This window comes from Cherax quadricarinatus, chromosome 37 (assembly GCF_038502225.1).
Source record: "Cherax quadricarinatus isolate ZL_2023a chromosome 37, ASM3850222v1, whole genome shotgun sequence".
Classification (NCBI taxonomy): Eukaryota; Metazoa; Arthropoda; class Malacostraca; order Decapoda; family Parastacidae; genus Cherax; species Cherax quadricarinatus.
Window position 1 is genome coordinate 8,539,444 of NC_091328.1, and position 19,906 is coordinate 8,559,349.

General features: G+C 40.6%; 1 protein-coding gene across 4 annotated transcripts in view; it reads left to right on the forward strand.

The window, feature by feature from the left end:
- LOC128702487 (ribonuclease P protein subunit p40) overlaps window positions 1-2,388 on the forward strand; it is a 31,398-nt gene extending 29,010 nt beyond the window's left edge. For all 4 annotated transcript variants that reach the window (XM_053796757.2, XM_053796748.2, XM_070091861.1 and 1 more), the window contains 3 exons: window positions 1-71; window positions 902-1,033; window positions 2,157-2,388. The exon at window positions 1-71 is cut by the window's left edge and continues 122 nt beyond it. In XM_053796757.2, the coding sequence (XP_053652732.1) occupies window positions 1-71; window positions 902-1,033; window positions 2,157-2,382 (429 nt within the window). In that variant the 3' untranslated portion in view covers window positions 2,383-2,388. The remainder of the gene's footprint in view (window positions 72-901; window positions 1,034-2,156) is intronic.
- The last annotated feature ends 17,518 nt before the right edge of the window (window positions 2,389-19,906 follow it).

The window sequence follows — 19,906 nt, forward strand, 5'->3', positions numbered from 1 at the left end:
AAAGATGGAGAAGCAGCAGCACCTGAAGATGTCTTGGAATGGCTTGGATGTCAGACACTTGGTGTAAAACTGTAAGTATAATGCATTGTTTCTTTGGGTACAGTCTTTCTCAAGATAATGGCTACTACATTAGAATCTAAACAGTTACTTAAGCACTAAAATTTTTCCAGTAGCAATAAAATATTTGTTGTTACAAAAGACAACTTTCCTGGCTGCCCTGGTTTCTCTGTTTCCCATGTGGATTTTCAGCTGTTAATATAATGTAGTACATTATTTATTTTAGTACTGTATTTGTTTTAAGACAATGTTAAAAGAAGATAAAACAAAAAATGGAATACTGGAATCGAATTGCAAAAAACAGCTCCTCAGAAAGTGGTTAAAGAATTGCAAGAATGCAAATACAATTAATTCATTTAGATTAGTGTACTATTTCCATTTGAGTTCTTGGAGAAGTGGAGAATAATCCTTCCTCTGTAAGCCATACATGTCATAAGAAGTGACTAAAATGCCAGGAGCAGGGTCTAGTAACCCCTTCTCATGTATATATTATTAAATGTGAAAATAAGAAAAAACTTCAGTGTTTTCTTTTTCAGGTCACCCTGCCTCGGTGCGAGACAGCTGGCAGGTTAAAAAAAAAAATTAACTTTAAACCAAAATCTTAGTGTGGCTTAGACCTTATGTTTTCTGCAACTATACCTACTAATCCCTTCAAGGAAGGTTCCTTGATGCTGGTGAGGGGCTCTTGATCTAGGGAATTGGATCTGTGCTCCAGTTCCCTGCATTAAGCCTCAGTGCCTTCCATCCTCCTCCCCCACAGGTGCTGCATAATCCCTACTTGTTTAGCGCTCCTCCATGATAATAACGATACCTTCTAATCTTTGCCACCACCTTTTTTGAGCAGGGAAGCTGAAGGTACAAGAGTATGCGAGATTGTTACTCCAAAGCCGAATATTCTTGTCAACAACCTGTGTACACTGCACTGCACTGGATTTTTTACACCAGTTCAACTGCAGTTCTTGCTTCGCCAACTCAGGTGTGTGGTATAAGTCCAGTACATTGGTTAGACCTATCTCTGCATGTGTATCATGAGTGTGCTTTAATATTTATTTTATAAAATGATACTGTATGTATTAACCAAAGCCATATCTTAACCCTTAAATGGTCCAAACATATAGATACGTTTTTTCAACATCTGAAGGTATGTAAAAAAATGTAGATTTTTTTTTTTGCGTAAAAAAAACTTTTATCTACATTTTTTTTTGTTTGAAAATATGTAAAAAAAAGTAGATCTACTTTTGTAGCACTACGAATTAGAACGTCGATCTGTTTGGACCGTTTAAGGGTTAAGGTGTGATGCATTATGAATGCTCCTCATTCAGTATTCACTGAAGCAGTTTGCATATTGATATAGTCACTTTCTTTTTTTTCTACAAGTGTTGTCTATCTATATTGTATAAAGAAGCGTAAATGCATGAAAAAATTAGGAATGTCTTAGGAATTATATCGAGGCTTAATAGTTAAAGTAAAAAAAAATGCAAATTAAAATGTAAAATGTATGGCTTAGAAATCTTAAAATTCCCTGGCTGTAATGTATGAAGATTATAAATGTATTGAAGACAGTAGTGCATACTTTGTGTTTCTATATTAGAAAGAATGAGGGAATTGATTTTATAGTCATTACTATTTGTTATCTCTGTCAGTAATAGATATACTTGCATATTATCTGTACATATGTACTCTAAGTATATCTATTACTGACACTCAATATTCATATATCTCTGTTATTATGAAATTTTATTTATTAATTTTGCATGTTACATGAGTGTATTGGTTCATGAATTTCACTACAAAGTGTTAGTTTGGTTTATCTATAGCAGGTAACTGATGTGTTAGTCCTGAGACTATTACAATTTTTCTGAGAAATGCTTCTTTACACTAATGGAAGAAGGTGTTAAAAAAGTTACCTTAAACAGGCTTCACTTTTATTTAGTCTTAAAACTTATTTATATATTGCCACTTTTTCTTTTTCAACATTTTAAATGTTTTCTTGTACACTTTGATAAATCATTTTCTAGAAGTATCAATTTTTGTATATATAATTTGATATTTTATTTTTTATCATAAAAACTAATCCATTCTATAAAAATATCCAACAGGATGTGGTTAAATCAAAAAAGTATATCAGCTGTGCCTTGGATCAGTATGACAGTGTATGGACACCCAGATTCACCTATTACTTGGGGTAACCAAGAACATGTCTATTGTACAAATGGCGACAACTTTTATACACTAGTTATTCTAAGAGACAAGCTAAGAATTTATAAAATTTCAGGTTCAAGAAAACCACAAAGATTGTATGTGAAATCTAATAAAAATAAATGATGTAAATTTTCTTTCACTCTTCCATCCCATTTGATTTAATTTATAATTACTTAGATCCCTCTAGGGCAGTGGTCCTCAACCTTCTTACACAAGTGAGCCACATTTAACGGTAAATGTATGATGAGGGATGCACGGTTTTGTTGACACTGCAGTGTGTAACCTACATAAAAGTGAATTCATAATTTCATGCGAGGGCCGCATCCATTCCCTAGAAGGGCCATCTGCGGTTCACAGGTTGGGGACCCCTACTCTAGGATATAAGCTGGTTGGGGACCCCTACTCAAGGATATAAGCTGGTTGGGGACCCCTACTCTAGGATATAAGCTGGTTGGGGACCCCTACTCTAGGATATAAGCTGGTTGAGGACCCCTACTCTAGGATATAAGCTGGTTGGGGACCCCTACTCTAGGATATAAGCTGGTTGGGGACCCTTACTCTAGGATATAAGCTGGTTGTGTATGGACCTTTACAATAAGCATTCTTACTTAATAGAAACTGGAAATTGTTTATTACATTATTGAGCTCACAATCAAAGAATTCCAGTCTGCAAATGCCAGGCCCTTACAAACATGGATTATAACTCTTAATATACCTTTGACAGGTTTCGAGAATTTTATTACTTCCACAGCTGGTCCCGAGCCAAAAGTTTGAGGAGTTTATTCCTACTGCCTTGTTTACTAGGGCCTGTGAATGATTTTTTTTTTTTCAACATGTCAGTCATCTCGCACCGAGGCAGGGTGACCCAAAAAGAAAGAAAATCCCCAAAAAGAAAATACTCTCGTCATCATTGAATACTTTCACCTCACTCGTACATAATCACTGTCATTGAAGAGGCGCTCAGATACGACAGTTTAGAAGTCCCTCCAAACTGCCAATATCCCAAACCCCTCCTCTAAAGTGCAGGCACTGTACTTCCCATTTCCCTGTGAATGATATTATACATTAATCTTCCTTGAAGAACAACTCCAGGTTTGGGTTACAACTATAATTATTATTATTACAATCATAAGTGCTAAACCCACAAGGGTCAACCTCAATAAATAAATGTTTACATTGATCTAGTTAAATTTTGTATTTGTTATTGCAAATTTTGGTTTATTTATTGCTTCTGTACTAAAAATTGCATCTATACTTGCACTACAGTACTATATTTTCTTTCAGTGTTGTGTTTTGATCCTGGTGAGGAGCTCTTGATCTAAAGAACTGTATTGAACCTGATTGCCTCCCATTTCCCAGGGACTGTATGATCCCTACAAATTTAGCACATCCCCTAAATAAAATAAAAAGAATGTGTCCAAATTAATAATTATTAGTATACAATATCCATATACAGAGTAACAATGCAGGAGGTTTGTAGGGACCATTCCACTTGGATACCTATGTTCACAACACTTTTGATAATAATCAGTTAGTTACTGCAGTCTTTGTTTTATCTTGAAAAAGCTAATGACACCACCAGGCACAACATCTTTGCCCAGGCTCATTCCTTGGGCTTTCAAGGCAACATTCAGCTTTTCCTTAAGGATTTCTTGTCAGAGATACTTCTGTCTCTGAGTTAATAATAGATTTTCCCAATTTCATCCTGGCTGACGGCATCCCTCAGGTCTTCATTGTCCTAATCACGTTTAAACTGGATTACTGTGACTCTTTCTAAACTTGATCCCATTCATTATTATGGGTTACGTTTGTGTCTCGGGCCTTATCGTTTTTCCCCAACTGAGAGCCTATGTGCAGAGATGAATGTCCCATGTTTGCCTCTCACAACCTTCATGATCTTTCCACGTACAGGACAGTAACTGATATTAGCAGAGCATGTATAGGACAGCAACTGATGTTAGCAGAGCATGTATAGGATAGTACTGATGTTAACAGAGCTTCTTTGTTGAATCATTGCCCCTTTCCTCCCTGTATTTGCTCTCTATTAGCTTCCTCTAATTTACTTTCACCCTACAACTTACTTTTCCCTCCCTCCCAGGAAGTCCTGACGATTCATGTTTGCTTTTCTCCACTTCTACATGTGAAAGCTCACTTACCAGCTGTAACTTCACACCAATCTTTCTTGATCACTTGCCTTCTCTTTCTCACGCTACGTACTGCAATGCACGCGGATGGTTCTAAATTCCTTGGTGGTGTTTGGTATGCAGCAGTTTTTCTTGACAAAAATCATCCGAGGTCATTAACTAGATTCAGCCAGTGTTTTCAAATCCATGTTGTATACAACCCTCATGGCTGTTATACATACTGTGCTAGTGTCCATCCTATAATTCATAGTCATCTTAGACTTCCACAGTGCATTATGGGCTACCCAGAAATTTTATTCCTTTCATTCCTTGATATAATGAACTTACTAAATTATTGTGAATTTTCTCTACTTTAATGATTGGCCTGGAAACTTACTGGACTTAAATCCAACAGAGAACAAATGGAAACTTGTTAAGTGTAAGCTTCATGGCATGGTTGTGTCCTCTAACTCCAAAATGTTTAGTGCTATTAAGTAGGTGTAGGAGAATACGTGACTTTTCTATACGCCATTAATTTAGCCTTCAGTGCCTAGGTGACTTAAGGCTTGCACCAAGAGGAAGGGTAATCCTACGAAATACTACTTTAGGTGAGGAACACACACATTTCAGTGTATTTAACCCTTAAACTGTCCAAAGGTAGATCTACGTTTTTTCAACATTTGAAAGTATGTAAAAAAACGCAGATCTTTTTTTTTTTTTTTTTACATTTGAAAACGTGTAAAAAAAACTTTGATCTACAGTGTACTTATTTTTTTTTTATATTTGAAAATATGTAAAAAAAACGAAGATCTACTTTTGGAGCACTACGCATGTGAACGTAAATCTGTTTGGACAGTTTAAGGGTTAAAACAATACGCTATAATGAGATTTCTCATTTTCTATGCACTTTGTTTATGTGCATGTGTATTTATGATGCCTACTGTATAGTCCTTCAAGGAGGTACCTTGATGCTGATGAAGGGCTCTTGAAGTGAAGCACTAAACCCATAGGGCTTAGTGCTTTACTATGATTATAGTAATAATATCTGTACAACACATTCTCTTTTTCTATTACTTTTGACTATAATAATAATAATAATAATAATAAAATAATAATGATAACTGATCCATTTGCAAAACTATGCTCCCAGTTAACCAGTATACAAAGGATATGTATGAAAGTAATAAAATTTGTCTTTATTAAAAATCATAAAAGTACACATGTAGAAACACTAAAAGAAGCTAAAACAGTACTGCACTATACAATAATAAATAATATTTATGCAGTATCTCATCAATTTAATAGGCTAATAGTGATTGTGATGGATAGAGATGAGACTGTTTTGCCATGGTCATAATTATTATGTACAATTTCTATAAATGACGGACTTTGTCTGGTGTTTACGAAAGAGCCAGTTTCTCAGTCTCGTGGAAGATGGCAAATGTAGCTGCAGTATTCAAAAATGAAAAAATCCAGTCACTCCTAAACTACACACCAGCAAGTCTGAAAATTACACCATGCAAGGTAAATTGTAGGAAATAATGCAATTAGAACACTTTAAAGGTTCTCTGTGAGACCCATTGCACACAATGTTGTTAGGTGCTCATAATACATGCTCTCAAGACCATGGCAAAAATTACATTTGAATGCTACAGACACATCAGAATACTTTCTTAGTAGATTTTTACACCAGCTAACAAACACAGAAAGAATTACCACAATGCAAACCTGTTAGTTGCAGATCTAGTATAATGTGAGATGTCATTTGGTAACATGTAATTTCTGCAAAAAATGGAGTCATGACCCATGTGCGAATATTCACTAGTTTACCACAAATGATAATAAAGCAGGGAAATGTTTTTGGGTTTGTCAAAGCGACATGAGGCAATAGGAGTAAATTTCATTTATACTAAAAGAAAAAAACACCAACCAAAAAAAAAACATCCTCTGTGGAAAATTAGACAGTCTTGTATGACAGTTGGGAAAGTAAAAGGAGTGGATCAGGTGGAGCTGCCACCTTTCATGCTGTCTTGGAAGACAGTGCCTATAAAGATATACAAAAGCAAGACAGTGCACTAGATGGAGAAAGTGGTGCCAGTATTGTAGTACTGTAGTAGGAAATGATGAAGACATAAAAGATCCAGAAATACAAAACAGCAATAATGCTGTAGATGGATAAAAAAGGATAATGCTTTAGGGGATGGTGTTCATACACCACCAGAAATAATTGGTGGTGGTGGTACTGATGGTAGTACAGGTACAGCAGATAGTGGTGAATAAGGAAAAACTGCAGTAGGGTACTCAGTCACAAAAACTCTTGACAAACATAAATCAAATCTGTGGAAATTTTATGCCTTGGGTATCTGTAGGCATGGAATATCTGGGAAAACAGGTGGAACATGCAATTTTGACCATCCAGAAAATGCTACAACCTCATGACCAAAGGAGTATGCAATCCTTCTTCTTGTAAACTATTACACCATGAAATGTGTTATCCGTCAGTCCATGAACGACAGTGTTACAACACATACTGTCAGGCATACCATTTAAAAGGGAAAAGAAGGTACAGATCACACAGCCCTTGGAAAATAAACCAGAGTAATGACAACCACTCTGGAGAAAGTTTTTAAGTGCCAGGAAGAAAAAGAAACTGGTGGAAATGACAGAAATACTACACCACCTCGGATCACTACTAGAGTGGAGGCACAGTCAGTGGAACCCATTCCAAAACAACAGATATTAGTGCCAGCAAATAAAACTTCCCTATGTACCATCAATATGACATTTGTATCTGGAAATATACAGGGTCTAAAGCTATCAACAAACAAAATACCCTTCATCAGTGGCTTGCTCAATGAGTCAAATGCAATGTTTGAATTATTATTATTATAATCAAAAAGAAGCGCTAAGCCACAAGGGCTATACAGCGCTGCAGGGTAGGGAAGGAAGGGAGGGTATTGGATGGCAGAAGGGAGGAGGGATGATCAGCAGGTTACAGAAAACAGCGGGGCAGGGGCCCAGTGGCCCGGTGGCCTGGTGGCTAAAGCTCCCGCTTCACACACGGAGGGCCCGGGTTCGATTCCCGGCGGGTGGAAACATTTCGACACATTTCCTTACACCTGTTGTCCTGTTCACCTAGCAGCAAATAGGTACCTGGGTGTTAGTCGACTGGTGTGGGTCGCATCCTGGGGGACAAGATTAAGGACCCCAATGGAAATAAGTTAGACAGTCCTCGATGACGCACTGACTTTCTTGGGTTATCCTGGGTGGCTAACCCTCCGGGGTTAAAAATCCGAACGAAATCTTATCTTATCTTATCTTACGGGGGTAGAGGGTAGCAAGTGATTGAAGTAGAAAGGGCTGAAGGTATCAGAATTTGTGAAGTAAGTCAGTTGTTGTCAAAAAGTCAATGAGAGAGTCCGGATGAAAGGTGGGTCCATCAGCGAGAAGGGAAGGTAAAGAGAGAGCAGCGGAGCGAAGACGACGACAGAGGTAAATTCTGCGTGCTCGTTGATAAAGTGGGCAGTCCAACAGAATGTGGCTGACTGATAATGGAGCTTGGCAATTCTCACAGAGAGGAGCAAGACGCCTCTCCATGAGATATCCATGAGTAAGTCGAGTATGGCCAATGCGAAGACGGGAGAGAGTAGTCTCCCAACCTCGACACTGGTGATAAGAAGACAGCCAGTAACCTATACTCGGTTTAATAGATTGAAGTTTGTTGCCGAGCATAGTAGACCAACGTTGTTGCCAACGGGTGTGAAGGTGGGAAGATATTGCAGCAAAATAGTCCGTAAATGGAATACCTCTATAAGAAACTGGTAGGTCATGTACTGCTGACCGCGCAGCAGTGTCTGCCTGTTCATTGCCCTGTACGTCAACATGACCAGGGACCCAACAAAAAACAATATCTTTATGCTTGGTAAAGATGCGGCGTAGCCAAAGTTGGATACGGAGGACTAAGGGGTGAGGTGTATCAAATTTTTGTATAGCCTGTAAAGCACTAAGGGAGTCTGAGACAACCACAAATGATGACACAGGCATAGATGCAATACGGATAAGTGCTGTAAGGATGGCATATAATTCAGCAGTAAAAATACTAGCCGAAGACAGTAAATGCCCTTGTACGACGCTGTCCGGAAACACTGTTGCGAATCCTACGCCGTCAGAAGACTTAGAGCCATCTGTGTACACAGCAATGGCATGAGAATGAGAGTGAAAGTGGTCAAGAAAAAGAGAGCGGGAAGCGACCGTAGACAGTTGGGCTTTCGAGCAAGGGAGGGAGAAAGAACAGACTCGAACAGCTGGAACTTCCCAGGGGGGTAGGGAAAAGTGAGATGCTACATGTACATAGAAAGGTGGTAGTTGAAGAGAAGACAAGAGCGAATGAAGGCGAAGAGAGAAGGGACGGAGTAAACAGGGGCGGCGAACAAATAAAGAATGTCTACTAATATCAGTGACCATTCTATAAATGGAAGGATTGCGGAGATCATGAGAGCGTACATAGTAGCGCAGGCAATGGGCATCACGGCGATCGGATAAGGATGGAACGTTCGCTTCTGCATAGAGGCTCTCGACAGGGAAGAGCGAAAAGCACCAAGGCATAAACGTAATCCTTGGTGATGAATGGGGTTAAGGCTAGAGAGAGTAGCAGGAGATGCCGCTGAATAGATCTGGTCACCATAATCAAGTTTCGATAAAATAAGGGTGGAATGTAGGCGAAGGAGGGTTCGACGATCAGCTCCCCATGAAAGATGAGCAAGGGTTTTAAGAAGGTTCAGCCGGCTGTGACAAGTTGCCTTCAGAGAGGTAATGTGAGGTTTCCAGGATAACCTACGATCAAAGAGGAGGCCCAGAAACTTGACTGTATCACGTTCAGGGATACGGGAGCCATAGAGGTACAAAGGATGATCGGAGATGACAGAGCGTCTAGTGAAAGTAATTTGGTGGGTTTTAGTGCTGGAAAATTTAAACCCACGTGTGGTGGCCCAATTGGAAACACGGTCGACTGCATGTTGGAGAGAAACTGTAATGAGGTGACAGTCAGCGCCTGCACAGGCAATAGCGAAGTCATCAACATAGAGTGATGACCAAATATTTGATGGAAGACTAGAGGCCAAATCATTAATAGCAAGGAGAAAAAGTGTTGTGCTCAGAACACATCCCTGGGGGACACCTTCAGCTTGGATAAAGTCCGGGGAGAGCACATTATTAACCCGAACACAGAAATGCCTGTCAGTTAAAAAGTTCTTAAGGAAGGATGGTAGATTGTCTCGAAGGCCTAAGGAGTGGGCTTGGGCTAAAATATTATACCTCCAAGTTGTGTCATATGCCTTCTCAAGGTCAAAAAATATGGCAATAACTGAGTGGTTATTCGCAAAGGCATTACGAACATACGTATCCAAGCGTAGTAAGGGGTCTATGGTAGAACGTCCCTTACGAAAGCCATATTGACGAGTGGAGAGACTGTTGTGTGTCTCTAAATACCACACTAAACGTCTATTTACTAGGCGTTCCATTACTTTGCAAACTGCACTGGTAAGAGCAATGGGACGATAGTGGGAGGTTTCATGTCCCGTAGTGCCTGGTTTGCAGAAAGGGAGAACAATGGCGGATTTCCACAGCTGTGGAAGAACTCCTTGTGACCAAATAAGATTGTAAAGGCGTAATAGGACTGCAAGGGCTGACTGATGTAAATGTTGTAGCATACGAATATGAATGTCGTCGGGCCCAGCTGCCGATGATCGACAAGCTGAGAGTGTTGCCTCCAGTTCTTGAAGTGTAAAAGGCACATTATACTGTTCTTCTCTGAGAGAAGAAAAGTCCAAGGGTGCTAACTCTCTGGCAGACTTTGAGGAAAGAAATGAGGGGCATAGATGGAGTCCCTGAGAAATACGGACCAGATGATTGCCAATTTCATTGGCAACATCTAGTGGGTTTGCTATATCAACACCGGCAACCCGCAGAACAGGAGCCGGGTCAGGAGAATATTTACCACTCAGTTTTCGTACTTTTTTCCAGACTGCACTCATAGAGGAAGCAGAGGTGATGGTGGAAACATAATCTCGCCAGCAAGTGCGTTTAGCGTCACGGATGACACGGCGAGCGATCGCACGCTTCTGTTTAAAATCAAGGAGTCTCTCTGTGGTTCTATTGTACCGATACCTGCCCCATGCAGCGCGTTTCAAACGTACTGCACGAGCACAAGCAGGAGACCACCAAGGCACGCATTTCTGAGAATGCCTGCCCGAAGTTTGGGGTATAGAATGAGAAGCTGCGGTGAAAACGGAGGACGAGAAGAGGTGTAAAAGCTCATCGATGGAGGACGAAGAAGGAACCTCTTTAAAAACAGTTAGGTGTGAGTAAAGGTTCCAATTTGCCCGATCAAATTGCCAGCGTGGGGTGCGAAGAGGTGGCGAATATGAAGGGGAAGTAAGAATGATTGGGAAATGATCGCTGTCATGTAAGTCCGGGAGAACAGACCAAGTGAAGTCTAATGCAGCGGAGGAAGAGCAGACTGAGAGATCGATGCAAGAGAGAGTATGAGTCCGAGGATCAAAATGGGTGTGAGTACCTGTATTTAAAACATGGAGGGGGTGGGTGGTAAGAAAAGCCTCTAACTGAATTCCACGGGAATCACAGTGAGACCCCCCCCAGAGGAAATGGTGGGCATTAAAATCACCAAGTAACAGAATCGGTGGCGGTAATGATGAAACAAGAAAGGCAATATCCGGAATAGATAATGCCCGAGAAGGAGAGAGATATAAAGAACAGAGTGTATACCACCTATGTAAGTGGATACGGGCTGCTGTGTAATGCAGCGAAGTATGAACAAATAGCTGATGGTACGGAATATCAGTGCGTAGAAGAAGGGCACTTTCATTAAAGGTCCCATCAGGAAAAGGATCTGAAGAATACAATAAATTATAGCCTGAGATGGGAGAAATAACAGCAGAGTGTAATTTTGGTTCCTGTAAGCAAACACCAACAGGGGCAAACTGGGAGAGTAACATCTGAAGCTCACCCCGATTACCCCTGAGGCCGCGTATATTCCACTGTAAATAGGCCATGATTGGCAATGATAAAGATACTTGAAATCCGCAGGTAAGGGTTCCTACGGACTAGAGGGGTTAGAAAAGTCCACATGCGGAGGCAGTGGAAAGCGTTCAAGCAGCGAAGGAACGGTGCGCTGTGAAGAAAGGGGTTGCGCAGATGGAGCAGAGGAGAGAGAAAGAGCGGAAGGTGGATCAGTGTCCATTGATGGTTTGGTCTCTGCAATATATTCAGAGATTGCTTCAAGTGTTTCAGAATTCAGAGACGTCGTATGGGAGACAATATTGGAAATGGTAGGGGGAGGATGAGTAAAGATTGGAACTGTATTGGACTGTACCAAGGTAGGGGGGGGGGCGAAAGGGTGGAGGGAACTGGAGAAGCATGGCAGGGGACAGAAGAGGCAGAAACCTGGGAGGTGGCAGAAGAGGAAGAAACTTGGGAGGGAACAGGGGAGGAAGATACAGTACGAGGAGGAGGGTGAACCTCTACACTTGTAACTGAGCCAGTGAGAGGGGGAGAACCAGGGACAGAGACAGGGAGGGTAAAATGAGGAGGTGGAAGATGGGTAGGAGGTGTTAACGGACCTTTTTTTGACTTTTGAGAAGTAGAGGGACGATTGGGAGGAGGTGTCGTACGAGGTCTCGTCGATACTGAGGCTTGTGAGAGAGAACACGAAGAAGCGAGATCAGACTGAGGCGTTGAAGTAGGGACGTCTGAGCCGAGGACAGCAAAAGGATTAGATACAGGAGTGACTATGGGAGAGGTAACCACAGAGGTGGGTGTAGAAGATGGGATACCAGAAGTGGGGGGACGTTTTGAAACACGGGAATAAGAAACACGTGGGAGTCTCCCTTGGAGGCGGAGATGAGAAACTGCCATGGCATAAGGGAGACCTTCTGTCTCTTTGAGGTAACGGATTTCCCGCTCGTTTAAATAGACTTGACAACGGCGAGAGTACGAAGGGTGAGCCTCATGACAGTTAAGGCAAGAGGGAGATCGATTGCAAGACGTATTAGAATGGTCATCGGCACCACAAACTGGGCATTCGGCAATAGATCTGCAATATTTCGCTGGATGGCCAAATCGCCAGCAATTTCTACACTGTTGTGGTGTAGGGATCACCTTTCGAACTTGTAACCGATGTCCTGCTATATAAACTGAGGATGGGAGTTCTCGGCTGTCAAAAGTTAAACGAGCCACATTGCTAGGGTATCGTCTCCGCCCGCGGGCAGGAAGAACGTAAGTGTCTACCTTGAGGATTGGGAGATCTTGGAGTTCCAGCTGTTCAAGAATGTCAGTGCCACATGTCTGGAAATTTTGTTGAACTATGGTATGGGGCAGAATGACGGTACCACTACAAGAATTGAGGGAATGATGTTTTTCAAGAGTGACAGGAACAGTATCGATATGGGAAAGACGAGAGAGCTCATGAGCCTGGGTAGCATTCTGTACGGTGATGATGCGCGTACCGCTCTTAAGAGCATGAAAAGAAATATCTTTACCAACATGGCATAGGAGTGCCTTGCCAATACTGTGGTCAGAAAGATAGGCAGTAGAGGAAGTCGGTCGTAAAGTGAAGAATTTAGTCCATTGTTCAGTCTGAAACTGAGCGTGGAAAGGTAGTGAAGAACGTGTCGATCGTTTCTGAGAAGAACGAGAAGGTGGAGAAGTATCATCAGCAGGTAATTGTCGTTGGCGTTTAAGCGTGGGACCAGAGTTGGTCCGACGTGGAATGGGTCGGCGATTTGAAAATTGCCACACCGTAGAGGGAGAGGCCGGAAGCATAGTCAGAGGAGAGCGAAGGTCCAATAAATCGAAGGAGTCAGTCGAGGCCTCAGTACCTGAAGTGGGTGAGAAAACAGCACTGGCAAGAGGTACAGAGGCATGAGGAGTGTCTGAAGAGTGGTCCAAAGACGAGGCGGGGACAGAACGGGGTGCGGTATCAAGAAGGGGCCCGGGGGTAGTAGGTTCATGGACTAGGGCTGCCATGGTTAGGTTACTTTTCTTTTTGTTTTTAAGAAAAAAAGAAAGAAGAAAAGAAAATAAAAATAAAAAAAAGAATAAAAAAAGGGGGGACCGGGGAGGGATAGTTCCTAGGAGGAATGAAAGGGCCAGAAATCTCCCTCCGCGCCCAAGAGGACCTCAGCACCGCAAGTAGCGCAGATGCAGCATGGAACCCGTGCCATACCCTACCCATCATGCTAGTAAACTAACAATCCAGGATAGCAACCTCACATCTGCCGAGCTACCTCGGTGGACAAAAGAGAGGGCGGCCGGATATCCGCCACAAAGCATACCTCCTTCGGCCACCACCCCCGGAATCCGAAAGGTGGCTTCCAGAGATACACCCGTCGCCCGAAAGACACCCAAAGCTACTCCGGGATACCGGAGAGGGATCGGGACATCCCCAGGCGATCCAGATTCCACGGCAAACTACGCCACTGCCAAGAACCTCAACGGAATGGGATGGACCCCGGTATCCTTTCCCCTACCTAGGAACTAGCGCACCTGTGGGAGAAATCCCAAAGGCCAAAAAGAGGAAGGGCAAAAGGGAGGGGTGGGGAGGAGGAGGAGGAAAGGAAAAAGGAGAGGATGGGGAGGATGGGATAGGGGAGGGGAGATTGGGGGGTAATTAGGTTCGGTCTGAGGAAGAAGACCGACAGGTCTAATTCCTCAGACCAAGAGCCTCTTCACCACGCCAAGGAGCCCCCCTTGAAGAGGGCAATGTTTGAAGCTTTCACAGCAACCCCACACTAAGGATCACTTTGACAACGAAATATGGATCGCAGGTTATAACTTATTCAGATGCAACAGAAAAAGCGAGCAACAAGGGGCAGTTGGCCTGTATGTCACAGAGTCGCTCATTTGCTTGGAATTACAAATGATGTAGTTGAAGTTTTGGCAGTAAAGATTGAAAACCAAAACCTCATCATTGTGGCTGTATACAAGCCTCCTGATGCAACGTCCCAACAATTCCAGGAACAGCTTTTGAATATTGACTACTGTTTGGAAAATCTCCCAACTCCTGCCCCAAACATCTTGCTGCTGGGTGATTTTACCTTAACAAACCTAAATTGGAGGAATGTACCAAATAGTTTTAGCAGATAACCCCAGGAGGCAGGCAGATGAAAATTCACACACATGAGCTATTAAATCTTTGCAACAAATTTACCTTGAGCCAGCAAATTGTGGTGCCAACAAGACTGAAAAATACACGACCTCATCTTCACTAATAATGATGACCTGGTACATAATATAACAGTATCAAAGACAATACACTCAGATCACAACATAACAGAAGTACAGGCATGTATGAGCAGGGCTCCTGACTAGCAAAATGAGATCAGTTATGAGGGTCCCTTCACCAAATTCAACTTCAATAATAAAAACACAGTGTGATTTAATCAACCATGTCATAAATGAAACAAGTTTGGAAGATATCCTAAACAACTCGAATTCAAACCTTTGCCTATAAAGAATTAACTTTGTGGCACTTGAAGTATGCTCAAGGCACATTTCCCTAAGAAAAGAGATGTAAACTACAAAGAATCACAGAGCTCCTGAAAGGGGCCATTATATCTGCAACAGATGAGGCACTGGTCAGAGAAATAGCTAATATTGAAATTAAGGTTAAGGAATCATACAGGGGATGAGAAACACAGGAAGAACTTAGCCATAAATAAAATTGAAAAACAAACAAACTCTTTTCTTATGCCAAAGTTAGGGCAAAAACCATATTCAGTATTAGACCCCTGCTTAAACAAGATGGGACTTACACAGAGAATAGCAAATAAATGAGTGAGATACTTGAGTCCCAATATGATTCAGCGTTTAGTGAACCATTAATTAGACTAAGGGTCGACAATCTTAATTAAATTTTTATGGCAGAGATTCAAAATCTGGTTATTTCAAGAATTTCTTATATTATCCTAACACCACAAGACTCATAAATTATTATTATAATTATTATTATGGGGGAGAGCTAAACCCGTAGGATTATACAGCACAAGTGGGGGGAGGGTGAACATAAGGAAGAAGGAACACTGCAACAGGCCTACTGGCCTATGCGAGGCAGCTCCAAATTTCCCACCAGCTTAAGCCAATGCCTTGGCCTAGTGAGGTCAAGGTATTCAGGTATTCAGGCTCAATTCAGGGAACTGGAGCACAGATCTGATTCCCGAGATCAAGAGCCCCTCATCAGCGTCAAGGAACCTCCCTTGAGGGGAAGACTTTGAATAAGCAATAAATGATATACCCATGCACTAGGCCCCAGGCCAATACTCATGGAACTCCGTGTTTACCTGGAGAGAGTTCTGGGGGTCAACGCCCCCGCGGCCCGGTCTGTGTCCAGGCCTCATGGTGGATCAAAGCCTGATCAACCAGGCTGTTACTGCTGGCTGCACGCAATCCAACGTACGAGCCACAGCCCGGCTGGTCAGGTACCGACTTTAGGTGCTTGTCCAGTGCCTGCTTGAAGACAGCCAGGGGTCTATTGGTAATCCCTCTTATATATGCTGGAAGGCAGTTGAACAGTCTTGGGCCCCTGACACTTCACGTGCCTTCATCATGATTAAATGTTAACATATGCTGACCCAAACTATTATACTTCTCTTGCATCTGATTAATTTCAGCGACTCTGTTTTGTACGTACACAATTTTACTGTTTCCATTACAAATCCATTGTGAGGATACCTCATTATCAGACCAAATTACAGTGTCGCTAATATTTATCTCCTGCAACTTATTTCTTATATAATTAGCTAATTTGACACCTACATAAATGGCTGTTAATTCCAACTGAGGTAAGGTACGTGATTTAATTGGAGACACTTTAGCCTTAGACATAACAAGAGAAATAACACTATTACATTGAAGGTAAGCAACTGCTCCATATGCCAATTTTGAAGCATCACAAAAAATGTGGAGTACATTTTTCCCATTTGGATTGGCCACCTGGCGTGGGAACTCCAACATTGGAATTTTTTCATAATCACCAATTAATTCATCCCACCTGTTAATGAATTCCTCAGGTAGAATTTCATCCCAAGCACATTTAAGTTTCCATGCTTCCTGAATTAATAATTTCCCTCTTATAGTAAGGGGTGACACTAAACCTAGTGGATCAAAACATTTGGAAACTTCAGCAAGCAAAACTCTCTTAGTTAATTTATTGGGCATACTGTAATTATTAGGTTTTAACATTAACAAATCTCTCTCAGTATCCCAATTTAAACCCAATTCATTACTACATTTTTGCACTTCATCTCCAGGGTAATCTTTACTTATTTTGTCCTTCAATTTGGACGAATTACTATTCCATTCTCTCAGAGGCATATTTGCCCTTTGCATTATTTTATTAGCCTCTCCATAAGTCATTAACAGTTCCTCTTCAGTTGACGTCACACCCAGGAAATTGTCTACATAAAATTGTTTGCTCATTACTTTACTCAGTGGACTTTCCATACGTTTAAGGTGTGCATTTATCGTCGCTTGAAGTAGGAACGGACTGGATGTAGCACCAAATAATACGCTCCTAAAGCGAAAGGTTTTCAGAGGGCTAAGTGGGTCAATAGGATTCTCAGGCCATAAGAAGCGGGTACAATCCTGGTCAGCCTCTTGTAAACCCACTCTTAGGAAAACTTTACTTATGTCAGCCGTAAAGGCATAATGCTTCACTCTGAAATTTAATAAGATATCTCCTAATTTTTCCGTCAACGACGGACCTGTCATCAACAGTCATTTAAACTAGGTACATTTTTGTTACTCCTGGCACTACAATTAAACACAATCCTGAAAGGAGTGGTCTTAGAATCCTTCACTCCGTGATGGGGCAAATAGTGACCATAAATTTTGGCTTGCTCAGGAGGTACCTCTTCTATAAATTTATTAATTAATTGTTCAGCAATTATATCATTATAGGCAGTTAACAATTCTGGTGTCTTACTCAGTTCGCGGAGCTGAGCCTTTAACTGCCCATATGCCATTCTGTAATTCGTGGGCAATTCTGGATGGTTCAGTCTCCACGGAAGTCGTACCCAGTATTGTCCAGATTCAAATTTTACATCTCTCAGGTACTGTTCTTGAGTAAAAGAATCGTCTGGACTTTCTTCATTTACATTTATTCCAATGCTGTCTAATTCCCACAATTTATGCACTGGCTCAACACCATCCTCTATGAAAGAATTATACTGGGACACGACTTCATGAGTAAGACACACAGTTATGGTATTTGTAGTTTCCTCTAGTCATGAATTATTATTACGAGGAATCCTACCATACATTACATGGCCTCCTGCAGTCTTCAAAAGGGTGACACCACATTTCTTTACCATACCCTTTACAATGGAGGCATAATAGTCACTACCTATCAAAATATTTATTGGGCCTACAGAAGCATCACTTACCCAGGAAGGTGCTAAATTTACATTATGTGAAAGTCTTTCTGTAGCTTTACTAAGCCCTACTGTAGATATTTTCTCTGGAAGTCTATCTACAATTACTGCATTAACACGTTTTTTCTCATTGCCCAACCTGACAGTTATATAAACAGTGTCATACAATTGAGCCCTTTTATCCGAGAGAAAACCAGATAATTTTAAAGTTGTGGGATCTCCCATCTGTACTTTTATACCATCAAGATATTTACGTTTTATGAAAGTACGTTGGGATCCCTGGTCCAATAATGCAGTTACATTTTTTGATTTATACCTATCATCAATTTTTACCTGTAACACAGGTAAGGCTACTTCAGCAAAACCATCATTATTAACATTAGCAGCAATTTTTACATTAGCCACTGTTGTGTCAGGATTGTCAACATTATCATTATTATCAACATTATCATATAGACCTTTACACATGACTATATGGTGTCTTCCTTTGTGACATTGATAACAGAAGTTTAATTTGGCATAACAATCCTTTACATTGTGATTACCTAAACACCTGATACATCTGTCAAGTTCCTCCAATCTTTCAACTTTATCATTTTATGAATTGTATGCATTGCAATTCTAGATAAATGAGTACCCTTGCAGAAAAGACAATCTCTCTTTTCTCTGACTGGTTTCTTATTAACTGGGCTACTCTTAGGAGGGTACTTATTCTTCTTACCTTGTGGAGAATCATTATTTCTGATTCTTGCTACTTGATATGCACCTATGCAACTCTTTTTAGGAAATGAATTTTGATTATTACTATTGGGATAATTTCTCCCTTTGTGAAACTTGGCAGATACCTCAGAGTTATTATGTGTTGCATCTTTAAAATGAGTTAGTTGGCTGGTCTGCAACTGCACAATTAATTCTTGTAGACCTAGTCTTATTTCCTCCAGACCAAAATAACCCTTGTGATATTTGTTTGAGAGTCATTCAAGTGTTTTAAAGCTAAATTTATTCTTTACCATGGCACTCAATAACCAGTCTGATTCCTTCAGATTATATTTATTACTTAAAGTTTTGAGAGTGCTCTGCAGTTTAACTCTAAACTGCTGTAAACCTTTGTAAGTGTGATCTGGAGATTTTAAATTAACAATGATATTCACTAGATCCAACCTACTTTGTTCTATATTACCATAAGTGACCTTCAACAAGTCAACTGCTTCCTTGTAAGAGTCATCTACATTGGGAAAGGCTTGTATGAGTATGTGAGCATCTCCTCTTACCTGTCCTTTGAGGTAAAATAATTTAGTTACACAGGCTAGGTCACTCCTCTCATGCACAGCTGCTTTAAAAATTGACCAAAATTCCTCCCAATTTTCTCCAGGATTAAACACAGGCAAACACAATTCTGGGAGTTTGGGCAAAGACATACTATTTGTTGGAGCAGACTGGCCAACTGCCTGGTTTACACATTTTAATTTATTCAAGGCCTGACTTTTACAAGAAAGAATCTTTTCCTCTAATTCATAATACTGATTAATCATGAGATCTATTTCAGTCTCATCTACACAGTTTACTAATAAATCTCCTTCATATTTGTTGTAATACAATTTGTATGAATCATATCTATTCCCTAAAGCATCTAAATACAATTTTAAATCATCAGTATTCACAGTTTCTTGATTCATTAATTCCAAGCACTTATTATATGCCTTGGTTACATGAACTTTTCTAGCCTGCAGTGATGCTTTCTTTACTCTATATTCCATATGTTTTTCTTCTATATTAATTTCCTCATTTTCAGCCATGATGCAATGTATTAAATTAAACTTTATTAATAACACTGATTACAACTTACAACACTGATACAACTTACCTTTGAATAAATCCTAGCTACTTGAGCTTAGCAATTACATGTATAATATAAATTTTAAATGTGCATTAATGCAAACTTGGCTCATCAAAATTAATATTATACAAATTAATAAATCCTTGCCAGAATTTGTCATAGCAAAATTAATATACACATTAATAATTAGCTACACATGGCTTATCAACTACACATACACTGATATAAATCTTGGCCAAAAT